We start from the raw sequence: 22,289 nt of genomic DNA, 5'->3' as shown, positions 1-22,289 counted from the left end.
GATGTGTCACAGCAAGGCTGACAGTGAGGCACAGCTCACCATGGTCCTTGATGGGGTTCTCACAGTGGTATGCAGTGCCCTGAATTTGTGTCTGCCCACTTACTCATCAAAAACAGCAATCCAACTCTAAATTAACAATCTCTTTTCTGTATTCTTCATTGATTCACAAAATTCAAAATATTATCTTTCCTTCAAATTAATTACATTAATGGTTCACAGTTTCTTGGGAAACAATTCCCAACTCAGTTCTGGCAATGAAGCAAGACTGGAATCTGGCCTAAGCTATTCTGCTAGGAAAGACCAATTGGAGCTGTTCTGGAGAGAAGAAAATGTCCCCTCTCTTCCTTGGGGAAGGAGAGTATTCCAGAAGGAGCTTTTCTAAACATTCTTTGTCTTCAGTCAGTTCAAAGTGCCCTTGGATCTCTCCTGGAGAGAGATGGCTGAAGAGAGGGCTGAGGAGAATATATGAAGAGGTCAGGGCTCCAGCTTTCCCTCCTCAGCTTCTAGAAGCACAGTGCACAATTGAAATGCGGCCCCAAAATCTTTGCTGTGGACAAGGATCCAGCCCAGCTCCAAGCACACAGCCCAGTGTTTGCACGTGGCTTTCAGAGCCCAGAATTCTTTTGAGACATGAGTTTGAACCCATCATCCAGGATGGATCTGCGATTGCGCCGTAGCCTCCTCTGCCTCTCCAGATGGATGACTGCTCCCAGGAGCACACCAGCAGCCACAAGCAGCAGCACTCCCACAACAGCCAGAGAGATGACTGTGGCCTCTATCTGTCCTTGGGTCACCTTAGATCCAAACAGCATCACCTTCTGGGACCCATCCTCATCCTCAAGTGCCAACCCTGAGAGACAAACAGAAAGGTATTTGCAACAACAGCCAGCAATACCAGAAATGAAAGGTTGCAAGAAATGCAACAAAGGAGCATTAAGAAAAACATGCAAAGTAGTGGAATCACCAACCCTGGAAATGTTCAAAAGATGTGTAGATATGGAGCTTAGAGACATGTTTCAGTGGTAGACAGGACAGTGCAGAGTTCATGGCTGTACTCAATTATTTTGGAGGTCTTTTACAAACTGAATTATTCAATGATTCAAAGGAGGCCCCAGTGCCATCCATTGTCAGACACTCATCCCTGAGCCCACACAGAGGTTTGAGATGGATGGTTCCTTCCCCAGCCTGCTCCACCCCAGAACCTGACAGTGTCTCAGAGGTGTCCAGGCCCAGTCAGCCACTGCAGTGCCCAGCCCAGAGATGAGAACACGTGTCCAGGCTGGGGCTGCTGCAAGCTGCCCCAGTGCAGGCTCCCTGTGCCCATGGCTGCTGTCCTACACACCCCTGAGTGCACTCACACAGCCATGCCCATGCTGAGTCACCTGAGCTTGCTTGTGCCTCCACAGAGGTAGCAGCCACCTCCTAAGAAAAAGGGCTGTCTGCTCAGGCAACAACTGTTGGCCAAGGTTTCTGCCTGGTGAGCACACACAAGCTGATATCTGCTTATGGTATGAAACCAAATTGTTTAATATATGGCCACCACTGCTCTCACATATTTCCTCTTCTGGTTTGTCCATTTTGAGTGAAGAAAACATTGGGAGAAAATGACTGAAATAACAGTGGAGAAAGTCTGAGTTGAAGGTAAGTGGCTGCATTTGCAGCTGGCCTGAACTGGCTCTCAAATCAGCTCAGCTGAATTTCCTCACAGCAGCTGAAAAATGGAGTTGTGAAGAAAGATGAAAAATCTGGAAAATAAACCACCAGTGAACATTATTCAGACTTCTACCACAGAAAATTTCAAGGGCATCATATCTACTACTCCATTTCTCCCTGTGCTGCTCAACCAAATGCCTTTCACATCTGTTCTTTACAACATTCAAAAAACTCCAGGCACATGCTTGGGCTCTTTTCTCAGGGGAACATCAGAGCAGAAGGCAGATGTGCTTGTTTGCATGCTGACTCCATCCCTTCAGCTTGGAGAGATCATTGTGAAACTTCCTTAAACCACAGGGTCACTGACAGTGCAAAGAGGGAAGACAACCCATCCCAGGCACCCTGCTCCAAATCTCCGCCAGTACCTAAGCTCAGACTCTGAATCTGAATCCATTCAGATCCACAGCAGGCACAACAGGGTGTGAGGTCAGCAATCTTTCCCACCTAACACAGGCAAACAAACCCAACCAGCCCAACTCCCTTATTTCTATCACCAGAGGACAGACAGACTGGTGCCCTCCCTGTTATCTACTGAAGCAAGGCTTCACACCAAGGACCTGCCAGGCTGGCAGAGTAGAGGCTGTGGGTGCTGTGTGTCCCTCCCTCCCCTTACACTGACCCAAACCTCTGTGTTGCTCAGGGATTGCCCTCTCCCCTTCCCACAGACAGAGCTTGGCAGGGCTGTACACACCATACCTGGGGTGGCAGTGATGTCTTCCAGCTCTGACTCTGAAAGGAAACAAAAGGAGGGTGAGAAGGTGTTGGGCTGAACAGGAAAAGCCCAGAACAAGGCACATCTGGCAAGAATCAAATCCAGAGGCAGCATGGTTTTCCAGGACTAGCAGGCTGTCCTTTGTCCTGCCCATATTTTCCCTCTATACATGACATGAGAATTTTTTTATCACCTGCTCCAGAGGCAGCCCCAGTTGCAGTGCACAACCCTTTCCATCCTTCAGAAGGAAAAGTGCTGAGGGAGAACCAGAGATGGCCCTGACACTGGGCAGGCACTGGTCACCTACAGCTAAAACACTGGGGCATTCACTGTTTTGGTAATAACATCTAAAACCATATCACCATGTGGGCTCCAGTACTGAGGGTCACTCACCTCTGAGCACCTCCCAGTTCTCAGTAACAGCAGTTACTGGCTGAGAGCTGAACACAGCATTTCACACACAAACTAAAAATCAAACTCAGAATAACAACACAGGTAAACTCCAGAAAACAATTTGTTTTAACTCCAGCTCCAGGTATTAACATATTTAAAGGGAATATCATAATTTAATAACACTTAAGTAATTATCTGCTCCATTAACTGGCTTTTTATAGTATGTGAGAGAGTTGAGATACAAACACTCAGAATTCCACAGCAGTAGCAGAAGTGCTGCTGGATGTTTCACAGTGACAGCTCCCTACCTCCTCTAGGCAGGACAGTGAAGAGGATCTCCATGCCAGCATGGATATGGTCAGACACATGGCAGTGAAGCAGCCACGTCCCAGGGTTCCCAACCAGCATCTCCACCATTTCAAAGGTCCCAGGGAACAGATCCACAACATCTGCTCTGTAGCTTTTGCCATTCTGTCAGAAAAGGGAGGCCATTAGCAGCAAAGCTCAATGCATCTTCTCTGGAAGAAAATTCTGCCAGTGTTGCTGGGGACTTCAGCTTTTTAATGCTCAAAAATCCCCAAAGCTTTCAAAAAGCAGCTCCAGGCCTCCAGCTTGGAAAGCAAACAGTCTTGTAATGCCTAACGCTAACAAGGATTAAACTGGACATTTCAGCACAACAAAGGCTCAGGGAGTCAGACTGGGATGTGTAAAACCACATCCTTTCCCTAGCTGGGTGGAGCTTCAGCAGTCTCATTAAAATACATTCAAACACAGAGACAAGTAGAAGTGCTGGTATCAGTGGTCAGTATCTGCTTTACCATCAGCAGATATTCTTACCTTGTATATGAAGGTCTCAGCATGAAAATGGACTGTGTGGACATCAACCTCGTGACCCATTCCCAGCAGGTACCAGTTCACCCTCTCTCCCTCATGCATGGTCAGCCCAGGTAAGGTGGCATAGAGCCTGCCATTGATTGCTGTGAGGGAATGACACAGAGGGGAAAAGGCTGTCAGCTGTCAGTGAAATTGTATGGGTGCTGCACATATTAGAAGCTACAAAGCTCATACAGCACCCAGTGTACCAGCAGTCAGTGTCCCCCAGCTCAGCTACTTATGCTCCCTGCTCACAGACAAGTCACTGGCACTCAAGGCCATGCTGTAGCTCAGTTCAAATAAATCTCAAAAATCACCTTTGCTGAAAACCTGCAGTCAGCCAGTAGTGGTTGCTTCTACAAGTCAAAATGCATAAAAATGGCATTTACAGCCCAATGATGGAGAAATGTGTATATATCTACATGCACATAAATGTCTGAGCAATTTCCTTGATGAACACTGAAAAGGGGTAAATCCTGCCAGTGGGTAGGATTTACCTACTTTCTCAAGAAGGAATTCTGCTGTGACTGCACATATAGGAAAGACATCAAAACAGTGAGTGAGCTGACTGCTATGGCACACACATGGAGACTTTCATGCTCAGATGACAACAGAGGGAGTAAGATGGAAAGAGGCAGGATCTGAGGGCAGAGCAGCAGGTTTTTACTCCCAGGTCTGACCTGGATAATTTGTGCAGCCTAAAACAAGTATCCAAGTTCAGCATGGTGGTTCTGCTAGCTGTAATACAGGGTTAACAATTACACCTTCATGGATGTGTATTTGGAGTCTTTATCTCCCATACAAAACCAGGAGTAATGACAGTACACAAAATGCAACTCCTCACTATTCTTATTTCCACAACTGTCAAGGGACCTGTTTTGCTGAGGTTATCTTTGATATAATATGGAGAGAAACTAACATAAACAACATGCTAATTTAAACAAATGTGTTCATCCTTCTATGGTAGAAATAACCTAAAACAGCTAAAACAACCGAGCCACATCTTGCAGCCACACAGCTCAGAAAATTAATTTGAAGCCTAACATACTCTGATGGTCCCTGAGACAAACAGAATTAAATTTGTCTGACAAGTTAATTTCATGTTTGATTTTATTTCCTTTTCTGAGTCACTCAGACACATCAGAGATTAACCTCTCTGGCTTGGATGTTGCTGTTCCTCCTTACAGAGACAGCCACAATGATCAGCCTTCACTGCAGATCAAAGATGAGGGCTGTAGGTGTGCTGCAATATTGAGAACAGACAGTTTAGTTCTGTCTGTGCCACTGATAATGGGAAAGGATGAGGACATTCACCACAAGTCAGGCTCCCTACTTAGAGAGGTTGCAGAATCAACACCAACATTACCGTGCATTTTGTTGCTTTCCACAAATTTCTCATCTAGCAGGTTGATGTTGTGATTTCCCTTACTGAAACGTTCCACATTCTCCTCCAAGTACCAGGACTGATTTTCATCAAAAACCAGGAAGAGCAGAGCAAACTCCCTCTTCACATCCTTCCTGCTCCCACTGGAGCGCAGGGCCCCTCTCCGGCAGACCTTCAGGGGCCCGATCAGCCCACTGTACATGTCCTGAGCAGAAGGAAGGAGAGCTGAGCCAGGGACCTTCTCACCCTCTTTTATGCAGTTCTTTGCCTTTCAGCAATTATTTTCCACTCCCCCATCACCCCACTTAAAACAACCAGTGCTGCTGTACAAGTATTCTTGTTGGAGAGCATCAGCCACTGAAGCACAGGAACAGGAATTGTACGTGCTCTTATAAATGCAAATCCAAAAGTCATAAATATGGATGGTATCAAAGTATTTTGCACTTGGTGACTGCAAAAACATCTGCAACTTGAGATAAAAAGGCCATTATTTCTGGGTTGAATGTGATGGTTTACTGCAAGACCCTCCAGGTTGTTGCCCTGTGAAATTAGTGCTATGACACTACTAGCAATGGTCAAATCTGCCTGCTTTATTCATGAGGTTTATTTTGGACAATTTCTGCCTTTTGTAGATTAGCCCTATGGCTCTCACCAGTACAAACCATGATCAACTGGGAGATGTTCTAAAAGCATACAAATAACTGGAGGGAGGTTAGTAGCTAGGAGAGACGATGGAATTGTTTTATGAAGGTTTGTTAGGAAAAAATAAGGACAGACATCAGGAAAATTCAAATGATTTCCTCTCCATGGAGAAGGCTGGACATGTTACCAGGTGATTCTTCCACCTCTTACCTGGGCCAATCTCTAAATTGTACCCAACTCACATTGTTTTCTAAACAGGGTAAAAAGTTGATCTAATTATGCTTTTCTGGCTATAACTTTTATTTTACCTTTACTGGGTCCACTGCAGAGTAGTAGATCCAAGGCACACAAGCTGAATCATTTGGCCCTGGCCCAGCTCTCTCAGGAACTTCCCAGCGGTAGGTCACAATGTCACCTGAGGGACAGAGCAGCATCACACACCCCGTGACACACCCACTCACCAGGCAGCAGCAAAATCAAATGAAAAAAGAAAAACCTGTCTCCAAAGCCCAAATTCAATTCTGTATTTGCCAGATATTGCATCTGCCTCACCCAAACACAAAGCAGGCTGGAAGATCCCTTCTCAGAGCAAGACCAAGGAGTCACAGGATGTAAACACTGTCTGGTACCAGCACAATATAGGTTTATTTGCTTTTGAGACTGGACTTGACCATGGAAATGACCATGGAAGCTCATTCACATGGGGCTTAAGATAATCTTTCTTCTCTTTGAAATGAATTTATGATGCTGATTCAAATTGGGGTTTAAAATCATCCGTTTTTCATATTAACAGCCCATTTCACAAAGACAGGATCTGGCTGACAGCCTGACTGTGGCTTGGACAGTTTGTGCAAGCTGGAGGGGACCAAAAATTAAATACACTGGTATCTGGATCATGAGACAAAGTGGCCATTTCAGTCAGATCCCGGCAAGCAATTGTGCATTTCTCCCATTTCATCCCATTTTCATACTTTTGTGCTCATGCATCCCAAAGAAGAGACTCCCCCATCCCAGGAGTGGCTGAGCTGTCACCTGCCATCACCCTCCCCTTCCCGCAGACAGACCACACTCAGTGTGGGGGGATAAGGCTGCACACAGAATGTCCTACCCATGTCCCAGAGGGCTGCCACCCCCACACAAATGGTACCACAAACTGTGCTGGACCTGAAAAACCAGTTACTGCCCAGTCCCAGCACTCTACTGTAACAAAACCAGGACATCTGAGGCTGCTGAAGGAAACCAGTGTGGCTCTGGAATAAAATCAGCAGTGTGAGTGAGCCCACACAGGAATGCAGCTAGAGAAGGGACCTACCAGGGTTTGCCACCTGGGGGTGTCCAGCCTGCTGTTCCAGCACCCCGTGTGCATGGATGGAGTAGGGTCGTGAGGCGTTGTTCTTGAACACGACGTTCAGAATATCGCCCACCTCCGCCCACAGAAAAGGGCCTTGAGACAGCAAGAGTGAGCTCTGAGACCAGCAAAATCCATCAGCACATCTCCTGGGATATTCCCACCCCTCTCTCAACATCTTCTTCCCAGAAATATTACCTTATAATATTTATGATGCTCCCCTTTCTCTTTGCTACCTCCCAAAAAGAGAATTGGATGTCAGTCCCAACCCAAGTCTTAGGAAACCAGACTGATTTTCATAAAGAGGACAATGAAGGTGGTTACACATCTTAAATGGGGCCAGCACAGCTAAGGCTTGATTTCTGAATACTGCTATGCTAAATGTCACATCTTGATCACCCACTGCTATCAGTTTCAAAATATGTGGCAATATTCAACTGAGCCTGACAGTGTCACAAATCAGAGCTGCAGTCTATTTTGAGTTGCAGATGCTGCCCTGACACCACTTACAGCCTTGGTTCATAACTCAGAGTTCTGTCTCCACAAAGCTCCACTAGTCAGTGCAAAATGCTCCTCCACTTCCCAAGGCTGCCTGCTCTTGCCCCAGAAGCATTTTTCACAGCTACAGATTTCCCCCTCTATTTCTCAGACCCCTGTCCAGAAGTCAGTGGTTGTTTCTGTCCCATAGTCAGAGACATGCAGCTGTGAAACATGCTTTGCCCAAGCCATGACAGAACACTGGTGCAAAGGCAACTGAAAAAGCCCAGACTTTCCTACAAGCTGTGCACAGGACTCCTCTTAACTGCTGTCTCCAAGGTGGCAGATATGAGTAGGAGACAGCCCCAATTTCTCTGCACTGACACAGGAGATGCCTAAATATCCAGTGAGCCTTCACATTACAGCTGTGAGCCACTGCAGCTTTAGAGCCCCAGTCCCATTTCTGTGTGAGAGGAAGGTGAACCCTGTGCACAAATCCTTACCCAGTATCCCCAGGTGCTCTTCACCACTTATCCTGGCCTTGGGGGTTTGGAAAGTGCCATCTGTGTACTCCCTGTAAACTGCTTTCTTGTACCTGGAGCCAAGCAGTCCATTCTCGTTGCTCAGAAACACATCAGCATAGCTGGGAAATGCAAAACAAGTGCTGAGATAAACCAAAACCTCATGGGGAACAAACAACTAACTTGTGTCAGGGGGTTCACAAGCTGAAGGGGCTTCCCAGAGCCAGCCTGGGTGGCAAATGCGAGCATAATGACATAGAGGGCTGCGGTCCCACCAGCAGCACCACCAGCACGTGCACCAGGTCACACAGGGTGACCAAAACACCCAACAGGCTCCAGCAGGGTCAGCTGGGCCACTGGCAGAGGCTTCCCCAGAGGGTGGGCTCTACCTCTGAGCAGAGTGGTTGTGGCGCTCCCTCTCCCAGCTGCGGTCGGGCGCGTAGTCCCAGAGCAGCTCCTCGGCCGCGATGTAGAACGTCCTCACTCCCCTGTAGAGATGGGCAGAGCCCGTCCTGCCACACCTGGAAACGCTGTACTGCTGCCTCATCCCAGACTGGTAGTGATTGCTCGTCTGGCAGTAGATCTCAAAAGTCCCTGGGGGAGGCAGGATGAACAAGGAAATTAGTTGCTTTTGAAGATTCCGGCAGACCGGTGTCAGTATGTACTTGGTGCATCTCTGTGCCGCTTAGGGAGCTTGGCTGCCACAGGCCAAGGTTAAAAGGAGTCACTGGAGAAATCAAGCAGGAATGGCACAACAAAGTGCTACACAAACATCATCTCAGGAAGCTTTCCTACACAGTAAGAACCTGTAGCAGAGCTGACCCTGTAAGAGTTCATACCATGCTAGACAATCTGTCACAGGAGCAAATACCACAATGGGAGACTCTTCCATCTGCCCAGTCAGCTGTGCAGGCACTCACCACTGTGATCAGGCTGCATGAAAGCAGTGGCAAATGTGTGTGGGAACAGATTGGCTGAATCTCTCCGCATGCCGTTGATCTGCAGGGTGTTGCCCTGGAACACAGCTCCATGGACGTCTGCCTCGCTGCCCAAGCCCAGGAGGTGCCAGGACACTCTGTCTCCTTCACACACGTCCAGCCCAGGCACGTTACCAAACATAAGTCCATTGATGGCTGGAAAGGAGAAAGGAATTAACTCTCTGCAGGCAGGTGTCAGCCAGGAGATTTTGAGCATACACCTTGCAGGACAGGCCTGCCAGTCAGAAGAAAGGTAACTTGTTTGTAATTCACCCCTGGGTACACTGAGAGCACACTTCTCCAGACAGCTGTGCTGCTTGTCCATGGCTCTCCTGGTGCCTCCAGCCTGGCTTGATTCCAGGCCAACATCACACAGCCCTTCCAGCCCCCAGCTCAGCCTTTAGGTGAACATCAGCCCGTGCTTTGCAGCTTCATCCCTGCTGTCAGAGAGCAGCATCCAACCATACCATGCATCCTGTTGGATTCCTCAAAGTCATCATCCTTTTCCACAGATGTCTCTTCCATCCTCAAGTAGTACTTTATGTTGGCATTTAAATACCAGCTGAGGTTCTCGTCAAACACGTTGAAGAGAAGAAAAAATTCTTTGTCGATCCCTTTCTATAATTACAATGATGGTTGTTAACTTTTAAAATGCAACAATTAAGTATCCTTAGAGTTAAATCTCTTTTGCTTGGGTCTTGTATTCTCCTTTATTTTAAAACATGGCTTATTGAGGGACAGGACTCTGTGCCTTTACTCATATTGAACATTCCTCTTTTATTTCACAAAAGGCATCACTTGTGCATTTTCCATTATATTTCACATGAATAAAATGAACAAAACTCAGTCAAGGCCATGAAGTCAGTGCCCCCTTCCTCCCCTACACCTGTCTGTCCAAACCAGTCCCAAGACCAGAGCCCAGACACAAGGCAGGCTGATGACCACACCACACCCTTCCCGCCTCCTATCACAGACCTGGACTGGGGGATCTTTTAATTACCCTAAATCCTTCAAAGTGTTAATTCTCATAAGAAATGCACTCCAAACCATGGTGTTTCCCCACTAAAAGAACACTGTGATGGTGTCCAGACTCTCCTGCTGGTGTCACTGTCCCCAGCAGCACACAGGCAGCCAGCCTGCTGAGGTGAGCCATTCCCAGGCTGCAGCACATGGGTACAGCAGAATGGCCATGCACCTTCCACAATTAAACATTCATTAAAGGTTTGCCTGAGATTGTGGAGCCAGAATTGCCACCCCAGGTGATTTCCCTGTCTTACATTCACAAAGGTCTGTCTCTTCTGCTGAGAAGCTTCCAATACCTGCTCATGTTTATCATTATCACAGCTCCTTCACCTCAAGGGCTGTATATATTCCCAATCCTCTCTGCTCAGCAGACCCACATTTCCACCTTGGGTGCACATTGATTTCTTCTGCACTCCTGATTTAGTCACACAGTGTCCCCACTGACCGTGAGCTCCCCCAGGAAGGCTCTGAGGACAGCAGTCCCCAGATCTGTCACCAGTCCCTGAGCCACACTGCAGGACAGCAGTTGGGGTTTGATTTGCCATCTGCTGTCTTTTAGAACAAAGCTCGCCTCCTCTGTCTGGTACCTCCTCAGGGATATCAATTTACTGTCTTCCCTAGATTTACTGCCAGGAAATCTGAGTGAAATTCCAAGAGGAAGTTCTGCTGCCTTGAGGTTTCACCACTCCATCAAAAGCATAAGACTGACATGGACTTTCACATGTTTTTTTATAGCCAGCTCTGCTTGAAAATTAACTTCTCTGGCAGAATAAATGAGGCTCACCCAAACCTCAAAGCATTGTATCACCCAAGCAGAACACCTGTAAGCAAAAATGCCTTTTCAGTGTTTCTGGGACTACAAGATGTGCCTCTCTGAAAGCCTGCTACACAAGCCTCAGGGCAAGAGATAAAGTAACTACTCCAAGATACAGTTCTTTAGCCAAGTTTATCTGTGAATTAAAAGCAGAGCTCAGGAACTGTTTTGAGGGCAGCCCTTGAGAGCCCAGAACACTACTTGCCTGGAAAAAGCTGATACCAGTTGTACCAGCATCAACTTGGCCAAAAACAAGGCCTTGATTTGACTCTCCTGGACTCACACTACTGCACATTTGTTTTTAATATGCTCCCTAATGTTTTGCTGATGCTTCCTTTCTCTACATGAAAGCAAAACCCTGATATGAACAGGGCAGGAAAACCCCTTTACCTGCTTGTTGTTTTCATCCAGAGTGCCTGCCTTGCAGATGAGCAGAGGCCCCACTAAGCCTGAGCTGGAGTCTTTGACAGGGTTTGCAGCTGAGCTGTACATCCAGGTGAGGCAGGGAGGGTCACTGGATGTGGGCCCCACGTGTCTTGGCACAGTCCAGTGGTAGGTGAAGTTGTGCAGTGGTGCCACAGAAACCCCATTCTGGGACAAGCCTTTAAAACAGGGATTACAGGATTATTCCCAAGTCCCTGCACAAATTCAGTTACACTGTCTCAGCAGCTACTTTCAGAGCAGACTCTACTTCATTCCTGTCAACCAAACACCCAGCACCTCTGATGGGGGGTACTCAAGGAAAGGGATCCACCAACCATCATGGTACCACATCCCCTCTGATGCCTTCCCATAGGACACTCCATGTGGATGGATGCTGAAGGGCCAGGAGGCTTTGTTAAAAAACGTCACCAGGATGGTGTCACCAACTTCAGCTTTGATCACCGGACCTAGAATAGAGCAGGGAGAGCACATCAGCAACAGAGCACTTCCCCAGGCCATCAGACAAACCAAAGCAAACAGGGCACCTTCCTCCAAGCCGCAGGGCCAAAAATGAGAGGCAACAGATGGTCTGGCCTTGTTGCTGCTGAAGGGAGCTCAATGGGAGCAGGGGCTGGCAGGGATTGTCTGAAAGCAGTTTGAGTGCACAGGAGACCTCAGAGAGGCATCACACCTTCATACAAGGAAGTAACAGAATAGGCAGATGTGCTGGAATGCCCTCAGGATCAGCCCATGTCTCTCCTCCACCCATATATGGCCCCCTCAGCCACCCAAAACACGTGCTTCAGAGGTGTGAGATGCTCCAAGCCCACCAGAGTCTGTAAGCTCACAACCCAACCAGCCAGAAAGGAGCTATGAGCCTTCACCATGCCTGCCCCTGAGCACCCATCCAGGAGAGAAAGCTCTCTGTGAGAACAGGGGATTTGCAGCATGCCTTCAAGGGGCTTGGTCAAAAACACATAACCAGGAGCTACTGCTGTGATCTGTTTAGCTCTAGTCACACAAACTGTACTGTATCCCTCACTTTTACCTCTAGAACACCTTCAGAATGACCCCTGAAGTGATTCTGTCCATTCTACCACCCTGCACCTTGCCTTGCTCAGATGTGACTGTTGTGAAGCAGCTCTTGTGCCCCTCCCTGCCCCCCAAAATGAGCAGGCAGGCACAGCCACCTGGCAGTCCCACCATCAGCACCCTTCTGACAGACACTGACAGAGGATTTGTATTCCTGGAGGATTCTCACCAAGTATTCCAAGGTGTTTCTCCTCTTCTGCTTGCTGCTTTTCCTCTCGAAAGCTCTCATCAGTGTACTCCACATACTTTGCCTTCCAATAGACGCCCCCAATGCGGTAGAGGCTGCGCTGGAAATACTGCTCAGCAGGACTAAATGCAAAAAGCAAATTTCAGGCCATGTCACAGAACAATGAGCCCTGCTCCCCTGCTCCCAACTGGCAAGGCCATCACCATCTCCAAATCAAGCAGTATTTCAGACAAGGACAGCATCTCTAGTTTGGAACAAGCACAGCTTTGATTCTACAAAACTTTTTGCTCTTAGACTCATCACCTGTGCGTGTGTTCAGGGAGCACCTGTAGCACAAAGCCCTCTCCCAGGTGAGATCAGCATCACTACACAAGATGTGTGAAGGAATGACAAAACTGCAGTGCAGTCAGTGGGCAGGCAGTGCTAGAACTCCAACCTCTTCAGAAGCTGGGGACAGCCCCATTCCCAAATAAAATAAGCATCTGTAAAGGTATTTATTTCCTCCACTACCACGCTCACCAAATATAAGTAACAACCTTGCAAGAGAGGCAGTGCAGTTACAAGGCCAGCTCACAGGTCTAAGGTCTGCAAGGTTTGCTGCATGACATTGGGTAAATAATTAACCACTCTACATTTCCTCTTCTCCATCTGAATAAGGAACATCCTCTCCCACAGATTACTAAGGAAGGGACGTCATCTCTGGGAAGGAGAAGAATCTCTTTCAGTTAGCCAAAGTCTGAACAGGAAGTCTCTCAACTGATAGCCCTGATCATGGGATGGAGAGCTGCCACCCAAGTGCTGGTATCTGATTTCCTAGAAATTGCATCCTGCAGCAACACCAGCCTGAGGCCCATCTGCAGGCCAGCAATGCCACCCTGTGTCTGCTGCACCAGGGGCTTTTTGAATAATTTCTCAAATAGATCAATCTGTTCCTAGGTTAGGCACAGCAAACAGAAAGGAAGCCCAGAGACAAATGTGGCAGCTCATGTTGTACATCTGCTGGGACTTCTGCTGCTTGTGGCTACAGCTGTGCCACACAGTCCTCTCATGGGAAGGCCCCAAGGTACCTGTACTGCTCTCAGTGCAGTCCAGCTACAGCAGGGTTTGATTTGCCTTCCCAGGAAATGCACCCCATGTGAGCAGCAGGCATGAATTTTGAAAAGAAAGAAATTCCACACTTTCTTAAGTAGTGTTCCTGATGCAGGCCAGACTCCCCAAACCCTGCCCAAGCCCAGTAGGCTCTCACTCACCTGTCAGGGTCAGTGAGCTGCTTCCCAGTGAGCTGGTCGAGGGCTGAGGGGCCGTAGTCCCACTGCACCTCCTTGGCAGCTATGAAGTATCTCCGAACTCTCCCTCCCAGGCTGGTGGCTGCAGCTTGCCGAGAGCAGGGCCGGACCTCATAGAGTGCCCCCATCCCAGCTGCCCAAAACATGAAGGTGGACACTCACTTAGCCCCTCCAGCCAGCCTGATGGGCAGTCCCAGCTCCCCTCTGCTGTCCCAAAAGGCACATGGATGGGAGATGGTGAGAAACTCCACAGCAAGGAGTTCTGTGAGCAGAACTTCCAACCTTAGATATTGGATGCTATGGAAGTATGGACCTAGAGTGACTGGAGTCTTCTGCTGTCCTCAGATCTATCATGCAAGTGCCTCTTACAGAGACCAGAGCTCTTAAGGCACTGCCTCATCTCAGCTTTCAGCTGTACCCAACATCAAACATTACACCATGGTACAAGTCACTCCCACCAAAGCTGCCTTGCACATTAGTAACCAACCTACTCCAATTTTACAAGACAGAATCACACAGAATAATGAGGTTGGAAGAGACCTCTAAGATCATCAAGTCCAAGGCATCACCCACTCATTTGTGGGTGATAGGGAAAAATGTCATAGGGACATTTTTCCACACCCAAGACACTGTTCCCTACCACACTGTACATCACGTACATCAAAACCAGAGGACACAGAGTCCACGACATATTCCACCCCCTGCCTTACCTTGTATGTGATCATTGACCTGGCAACTCAGCAGCCATCTCCCGGGGTTCCTGGGGATCATATCTGCTGTGACAAAAGTGGCTGGGAAGAGGCTGGCCACGTCTGTCCTGTGGCCCCGGATTTTGAGTGTCTCTCCATGGAAGTAGGCTGTGTGAACATCAATCTCATTGCCCATCCCAAAGAGGTACCATGAAACAGAATCCCCAGCACACATCTTCAGCTCGGGGAGGTTGCCAAACACATAACCATTAATAGCTGCAAAAACAAGCAAGCCAAAATTAGAGAGCAGAAAAGGAGCCTTCAGAGGAGCCTTCCTGCCAGTGGGTGACAGCACAGACACAACAGGAGGATGGACCTAAGCAGAACTCCTCCTCCTCTTCTCCTTTGGAGATCCCAGCTCCACAGCTCATTCCTAAAGCAAAGGGTATAAAAGCTCACTCAAGCCAAAGATAAGAAACCAAAACAATACTTCAATTTTCTGGAGCTGTTGCCCTGTCCCTGAGATATTTGCTAAGCACATGACCTCAGAACAGATCCTGGAGCTCTGACACTCCTGAGTGTCTCAGCAGACACAGTGGCCTCACAGAGGTGACACTGACCATGCATTTTGTTGCTCTCCTGAAATTCCTCATCTTCTTTGTCCACAGAGCCAGGATCTGTGCAGAATGATGCAATGTTCTCATCCAGGTACCAGCTTAGGTTCTCATCCACCACACTGAACATCAGAAAAAAGTCAACATCCACATCTGAGCGCCTTTGAGAGCTGCCAGTCAGCGTTCCTGAGGTGAAAGGAGAGAGGAATGAATGCAGAAAATCACTCCTGCAGAAAATCACACATCAGGCAAGAGATGAGAACCACAGCAGCAGAGAGTCTTTTCACCTGAGCTGGAGACAGATGCTTTCCCACCATCCTCACAGCTCACCCTTTTCCAATGTATCCCTGCCAATACAGCTCTCTCTCCCAAGCTGCTCTGCCACTGCACACCTCAACTACAACACCTGCAGTCTTCTCACTGGAACCAACCAGTCACCATGATTTTCATACACAAACTAGATCCTGGACAAGAGTCTTACTTTTAACATGGATTCAAGCAGCTCTCTTGGATCAAGAGGCCTGCAAGCTCACCTGCCCAACCACTATGGGATAAGGAGAATGCAATGAATACAATGACCAGAATCCAGCCAGAGCCCAGGTACTGTCCTCTCTAACCAAGCTGCATTTCCCCCTGAAGCTGGGAGCTGCACAGAGTATCTTCACATCCTATCCTTATTCATGTCACCACAAGACCTTTACAATTTGGTCCTCACAATGCAGGCCTCAGCTGCTTTCTCTTGGTGTTTTTACCTGTTTTACATGTAAGTAAAGGCCCAATTAATCCAGATGCAATGTCCCTAGGAGCATCAATGTGAGAGTGGTAGATCCAGGTCAAGCAGTTTGGGTCATCATCAGTTGGACTGTGATCTTCAGGGACAGTCCAAGTATAGGTGTAATTCCTTCCTGGGAAAACAGCATCATCCTTCTTCTGATCCTGGGGGGACATATCAGGATACAGGGATCCTAGAACAATTGAGCAATCACAACATCCATTCAAGAAGAGCCAAGATGCCCACACATGTCACCTTATACTGAGCTGAGCGTCACCATCCCAAGGCCGAAAGAGTGTTTAATCATCACTTCCTCAAAGAGGCACTGAGGCACAGAGCCACTGTAAGGCAACTTGCCCAGTAAACAGGTCAGCACACAGTCAGCAGGATTATTTCCATTCTGCCTAGTGCTGCTTTGCCTTCAGTTCTGCACTCTGCCCCCACAGCCAGTCTCTCTACAATCTCTAGAGCTGATCAGTGTTTTAGAGGTTGTAAAATCAAGACATCTGGGCCCAGGTCAGGACTCCAGCCCCATGACCCTGCTAACCCAATGCTTGGTGTCTTCACCAAACACCCAAATGCAGTTGCTTTATGGACAGTTCTCCTTCATGCATACTCCTAAATTCCCAGTGAGAAAAATCTGTCTCCATGATGGCAGTAGCTCATTTACCTTCAGAGTCCTTTTTGTAGAAAACACCATGAGGATGGACTGTATATGGTCGAGTAGCAAAATTTTTTAGGTGTACTTGAATGGTATCCCTCACTTCTGCTCGGATGACAGGCCCCAGGAAGCCCAGCCAGGCAGGCTTGGGGATCTCAGTGGTATAAGTGGAGTCTGTGTACTGCTTGTAGACAGCTTTCTTGTAGGTACTTCCCACCCTGTCCTTCCCAGACTGCAGGAATGCTGAGGCCTGGCTGTTGAATTCAAAGGGAAAGGCACCATGAGTCATCATTACACAACAGCTGGTCTATACTGCAGCACAGGGATGGTGACACTCCACTCTCTGGGCTACAGCAGAAAGCTTTGGCATTAGAGGACCCTGGGATGCTCTAAGCCACCCACACACGGCCACAACCTCAACCCCAGCTCTTCACCAACACACACAAAGTGCTCCCTGAACTGTGCCCTGCACACAAGACACAGGAACGACAGTGCTTCCCAGACAACCCCATGTGGGTGTCACAGGGAGAGCCCTTCTCATGCCTCCTTCAGCCTTCACTGGGCTCTTCTAAACTCACTTTGATTCCTCTGTGCCATTTCCAGTAAATCACAAGGCAGGGAGAGTGGAGTCCTGAGCTCCCTGGCGAAAATTTGAAGTCTGAAATTCTACTTAACAGTTTCCAAATTCCTTCCAGAGTGGCAGAAGGATCAGGCAGGTTCATACCCAGCACATAACCAGCTTCCAGAGCTAAAACCTCCTACAGGCACTAAAGTTTAACTCACAAGCATATTTGCTCATTATGGGTAATTCTTAATAGATAAGAGATGAATCACAGTCCAGGTATTACCGGAACCAGCCTAAATGAGAGACAAGGTCACTCCCCTCACTTCCCCCTTGGGATTGATCACCCCCAGCATGAGCAGCCCTGCAAGGGAGGAAAACCCTGATGCAAATCTCAGAGAATGAATAGTGGAGCTGCAAATACTAAACATTGGCCTCATCATTCAAACACAGGCAGGGCTTGGCTCTGGCTACACAATCCAGAGTTCAGCCCTTTGCCAAGTCATCCCTGCAGCCATTATCAGCAGAGTTTAAGACGTTTTACAGATGTGCCTCTTTCTCCACACAGTCCATTTCTTCTGAACAAAAAAAAACTCCTTGAAATAATTTACTACTCCTATCAATCATATCAACATCTCATCCCTTTCTAATTGCCACTTTCATTTCTGCAATCATTGGACAAACAGGTCCCATTAACTAATTGTTTGCAGTGTCAAGAGTTTTTAAATAGCTTTTAAGTTCAATGGCCCTGAATTTCATTTCCTTCTCTTCATTTATAATGAGAGAAACCAAACAAAATCCGGTGCATTCATTACCACTTTAGGAGTCAGCAGTAACATCTTTGTTAACCCTCAATTTTGGGGTGTTTCCTGGGTACTTATTTACATCTACACAGCATCTCCAGAGAACAGAGACTTTTCCATGCTAAACTGACAGACCTTGATGTTTCTGTGCACCCTTCCTGTTAATGTTGTGCTGTTTCTGAAGGAGGTGTCTGAACCTGAGTGTTAGTTATTTTGGAGGGATAAAGGAGTGAGAGAAGGTCAAAAAATACCAGCTATTTGCCACAGAAAATGGGAGCAAGGAAAAAAAGCACAAATGCCTTTTAAATACTATGGAAACCTTTAAAAAAAAACAAACCACGCACACAAAAAAACACCAACCAAAGAAAAAGGCTTGATGTTATGAAAGCTAAACCCAAAATACTATTTGTGCAGTAACTTGAACCAATTATTGCAGTTTCCAGATTTACTTTCACAAGAGAAACAAAATTGTTTTTTAAGCAGCCCCTAAAATCCCATGCAGGAAGTCCCATTAAGTCTAAGGCTCGAAATTCCACTGAAACAAAAACAAGCTGGCTCTGTGAAGTCATTTATATAAAGATGAAAAGTCATCATGCTTCAGGATAAACAAGCTGATCACCAGCTGGAACTAAGCAAAATGAAACTTCAGGGTAGAGCATTGCAAAATCTGGGCAATTTTAGAACAATCTGTTCTGCATCTGCTCCATTTTCTGTTCTATGTTTGTTTTCCATACCCTTCTCTCCAGTGTATGGGCTCTGGACTCTCCAGAATAACCATCCCTTTTCCCACTGACACAGGTTTTACCACAGGAGCATAAAACAAGTTAAACATTAAGCTCATAAAGATCAGAATCTATAGGAGTGTGTCTCTTGCTTGCTCAGATGCCCCACAGAACTTGCATTAAATTCCACATCAAAAAACAGCTCAAAGCCAGCCCCAGACTAAGTTCTGTACCTGTTACGTGCAATACTCTGGTTAGCAAGCACATTCCTCCCTGTTGGAGCATAGTTCCAGTTCACCTCGTGGATTCCCAGGTAATAAACTCGGATCACACCCCCAGCAGATGTGGGTGACAGCAGAGGGATGCAGAGCAGCAGCCACCAGACTGAGCCCATCTCAGCCTGGAGGGAAGGGTTTTTTTGGAAGCTACACCTGTTTGGGAAAGACAAAAAGAATAAAACAGGATATGACCATTTGGTTTGAAGGTGCTAGACATTTTGAGAGAGTATGAAGAAATCAAGTGTAAGTATTATTGGGATTATTACTCAAATATTCAAGAAGGAAATCACTCTGTAACAAAATTGACACACAAGGTGGATGGAGATCATGCCTTGGTAATGAGCCCCCAATAGCAAATGTGCTGCTCTCATAATAGTTTATTTAACCCTTTTTTCACTACTGCTCACATTCCAAATCATCTTACAGGTCCAGATACAAAGCTCAAAACAGTCCTGGTATATGTACACTTTAAACTGTCACCAAGGTCACTCTATTTTAAGTAACCTGAGGAAGTACAGTTTAGTCACTATGAAGTAATTTTAAATTTTAACTTCTTTAAAGATGGCTCTTAGGGAGCAGCTATGTGTAATCCAGGAGTATATCTCAAATAGGCTGCACAAAGTTTTTCCTTTCTGTTCCATTCTTTTCCCCATGATTTTGATCAGTTTTACTCATAAAACTTCCAATTGACACCAAGCTTGTTGGCACTAAGCACCAGAAATACTCTAAAGAGAGTTGGGAAATAGTTGGGGAAACTGTCTGAAATAATCAAAATACAGTTGAATAAAGGCTCAAAGAACCGCCTGCATGAAGGAGAGCCTGATGCAATATGGGCAGTAGAATTACACCAAAAGATAAGGAAGGATTAAACTGCATTTAAAAATCGCATGAAAATGACTACAGAAGTTCTCATACAATGATATCCTTAACAAAGCTGGATGTAGCCAGCAAACAAACCCCACCTAAACAAGCTGTTGAGACACAGCCCTTGAGACCTGCAACAGCAACTCAGAATTGCAGAGAGAAACAGAAAGCAACAGAATGAGAAGCATGACCTAACAAGAAAACTCAGAAGAATCAGTTTTCCTTTTCATACAGAAAGGGACAGTGACACAGCACCATGGCAAAGGTTTTTCATAAAGAGACTGTCATTACTTATTCTTACTGTCTTTGTAACAGCAACATGAACGAGTAAGGTTTGTCTGCAGCAAAGCTGGAAGTTCTGTAAGCTTTCAGCCAGCACAGCATCACACAGAGCTGCTTTGAAACATCTTCTAACATCTGACACCCAACAGACATGATTCAACCCCAGCACATGGCAAAGGACTAAGCACTTTCAAAGCTTCACTTCTTGATTTTCAAACATGCTGTGCTATTCTCAGAAGCGAATGATAATCAAGAATTACTGTTTCCAAACAGTCAATAAATTGGACAAAGTTCAGAGACATCTTTCCCTCCTTTCTCAGAAGGGAGCTGTAGGGAGAGCTAAATCTGAGATGCTTTGGATCCATCAACACAGCATTGCTCTGCTCCAGTGGCTCCACCAGCAGCTCCTGGTCATAGACCTGATAAAACTCAGGTACAGAACAGCCCCTTCAGAGCAGCTTCAGCGGCGTGGGAACAACAGCAGCACACCAGCTCATGCCCACCCTACACACCACTCAGCTTATTCCCTGCTGCTGTTCACAGGGAGCTAAAACACCTTTTTTTACTCATTCTATGCCAATGTAGGCTCAAAGGAAGGAGCCTGGAAAGCCATACCTGTGCTGTTTCACACGGCAGAAGACCAGGAAAAGGCAATGGTGACAACAATACGGAAAGAAACAGCAGCAGCAGCCCTCAGCCTGCCACCACCCAGCCCGAGGGAAGGGCAGCGGGATGCTCCTGACTCAGCCCAAGCTGCGGCCTTCGTGTCAACTCAGGGCAAAGTTCGCGGCCGCTCCGGGCGCCGGGGGCGGCCTCTTCAAGGCCCGGCAGCCGGGACAGGCCGGGGTCTGTGCGGGCAGCGGGGGCAGGCCGGGGTCTGTGCGGGCAGCACCACGGCATGGCAGAGCAGCGGCTCTCCAGGCTGGGAGGGAAAGCTGCCCATGAACACAAACCCGCCGTGCCAGAGCCCAGCTCACCGCCCCGAACCCCGCATGGCGCCCATCGGGCTCACCCACAGCCACCAGCGCTGTGCCCTGCCATGGGTGAGTCAAGGACAGGTCTCTGGCACAGCCTTCCCAAGGCTTTACAAGAGTCCCACCTGGACTCTGCTTAGAGTTTGACCAACATCGCACACACCCCTAGGGTAATTCTAGGGAACAGCAAAAAATATCCCTGAATGGAGAGGTAGCAGATGTCACAAAGTCGGTGCTCACATACCCTTCACTGTAACTAATCACCATTTATTTACTCGATTAGTGCAACGTCAAAGTAACTAAATTAGTTTCAAAAGTTTTTGGTTTCAAATTTTTGTTGATATTAATATTTGCCTTGATTAAGGAAAGAAAAAGAAAGAAAACCAAAACCAACTCAAGTTTTATACTATATCCATCCCTGAATCTTGTACTTTACAGCAGAATCCTCCCCAGGACTGCCCTATACCGGGTCCCCGACAGCACAAGAATCGCGAATGAAGGGAAATCAGATTTCAGGCGGGGTGATGGGATCCAACTCCTATCTGACCGAGGCAGACGATGCACGGATATTCCCCGACACCTGACTGCAGGGAAACCACAGCCCGAGAGCGAGGGGAAAGCAGAAGGAAGGCAGGAGGACGGACGGCTCATCCCTTACGTGCGGAGCGGGAGGCGGCGCGGCGGGGCTGCGGAGCGGGACCGGGAGCGACGGCGGGGACCAGCCCGGGAGGGACAAAGGGGCTCTGCCTCCGCGGGCTGACCGAGCCCGGCCCCGCAGCGCCGACCGCGCCCGCTCCCGCCCACAGGGCGGGCCGGGCTGCTCCGCCCCGCACCTGCGGGAGCGCCTCTGCCGGGCCGGGCCGCGCCCCGGCCGCGCACGCGGAGCCCGATCCGCGGCGTGCACCTGCCTGCCCCGCCCCGCCCTGCCCAGGGCTCGCTCCCGTTGCGGGGAGCCCCGGGAAGTCGGGCAGGAGCGCGGGCGGAGCCGCGGCCAGCAGCACCCACCTGCTGGGCAGGACCGGCGGCGGCACCGGGCGAGCGCTCCCCGGGGACCTCCCGGGGGGGCGGCGGTGGCTGCGGCCCCTTTAAATGCCTGCGGTGACGTCACGCAGCCGCGCGCTCCCCCGGGAGCACAACAAGAGTCACGCTCGCGGCCGCCGGGGCGAGGGGCGGGGTTTGGCAGCTCCCGCCAATCAGCGGCTG

General features: G+C 48.1%; 1 protein-coding gene across 1 annotated transcript; it reads right to left on the bottom strand.

The window, feature by feature from the left end:
* Positions 1-159: 159 nt before the first annotated feature.
* On the bottom strand, positions 160-21,787 carry HEPH (hephaestin). The gene is made up of 21 exons (XM_058813980.1): positions 21,745-21,787; positions 18,922-19,119; positions 16,611-16,855; positions 15,921-16,133; positions 15,175-15,354; positions 14,576-14,830; positions 13,830-13,998; positions 12,562-12,701; positions 11,636-11,767; positions 11,268-11,479; positions 9,508-9,658; positions 8,984-9,196; positions 8,453-8,657; positions 8,046-8,185; positions 7,030-7,161; positions 6,026-6,132; positions 5,058-5,280; positions 3,656-3,795; positions 3,127-3,289; positions 2,410-2,442; positions 160-850 (listed from the first exon to the last, which is right to left on the bottom strand). The coding sequence occupies exons 2-21, from the start codon at positions 19,080-19,082 to the stop codon at positions 606-608; spliced, it is 3,459 nt and encodes a 1,152-aa protein (XP_058669963.1). The 5' UTR covers positions 19,083-19,119; positions 21,745-21,787; the 3' UTR covers positions 160-605.
* Between the last annotated feature and the right edge of the window lie 502 nt (positions 21,788-22,289).

Source organism: Ammospiza caudacuta, chromosome 14 (genome assembly GCF_027887145.1).
Source record: "Ammospiza caudacuta isolate bAmmCau1 chromosome 14, bAmmCau1.pri, whole genome shotgun sequence".
In the NCBI taxonomy this organism is placed as follows: Eukaryota; Metazoa; Chordata; class Aves; order Passeriformes; family Passerellidae; genus Ammospiza; species Ammospiza caudacuta.
The sequence above is the reverse complement of the archived record's forward strand: the minus strand, read 5'-3'. Positions and strand labels throughout refer to the sequence as shown.

What these genes read in the sequence shown, in the direction of transcription:
- HEPH (XM_058813980.1), bottom strand. Translation starts at nt 19,082, where the DNA reads ATGGGCTCAGTCTGGTGGCTGCTGCTCTGCATCCCTCTGCTGTCACCC. An exon ending in CTACAAAAAGGACTCTGAAG is followed by an intron (nt 16,134 to 16,610) that starts GTAAATGAGCTA and finishes CAATTGTTCTAG; the next exon opens with GATCCCTGTATCCTGATATG. An exon ending in AGAGCACCTGGGGATACTGG is followed by an intron (nt 7,162 to 8,045) that starts GTAAGGATTTGT and finishes TGCTGTCTCAAG; the next exon opens with GCCCTTTTCTGTGGGCGGAG.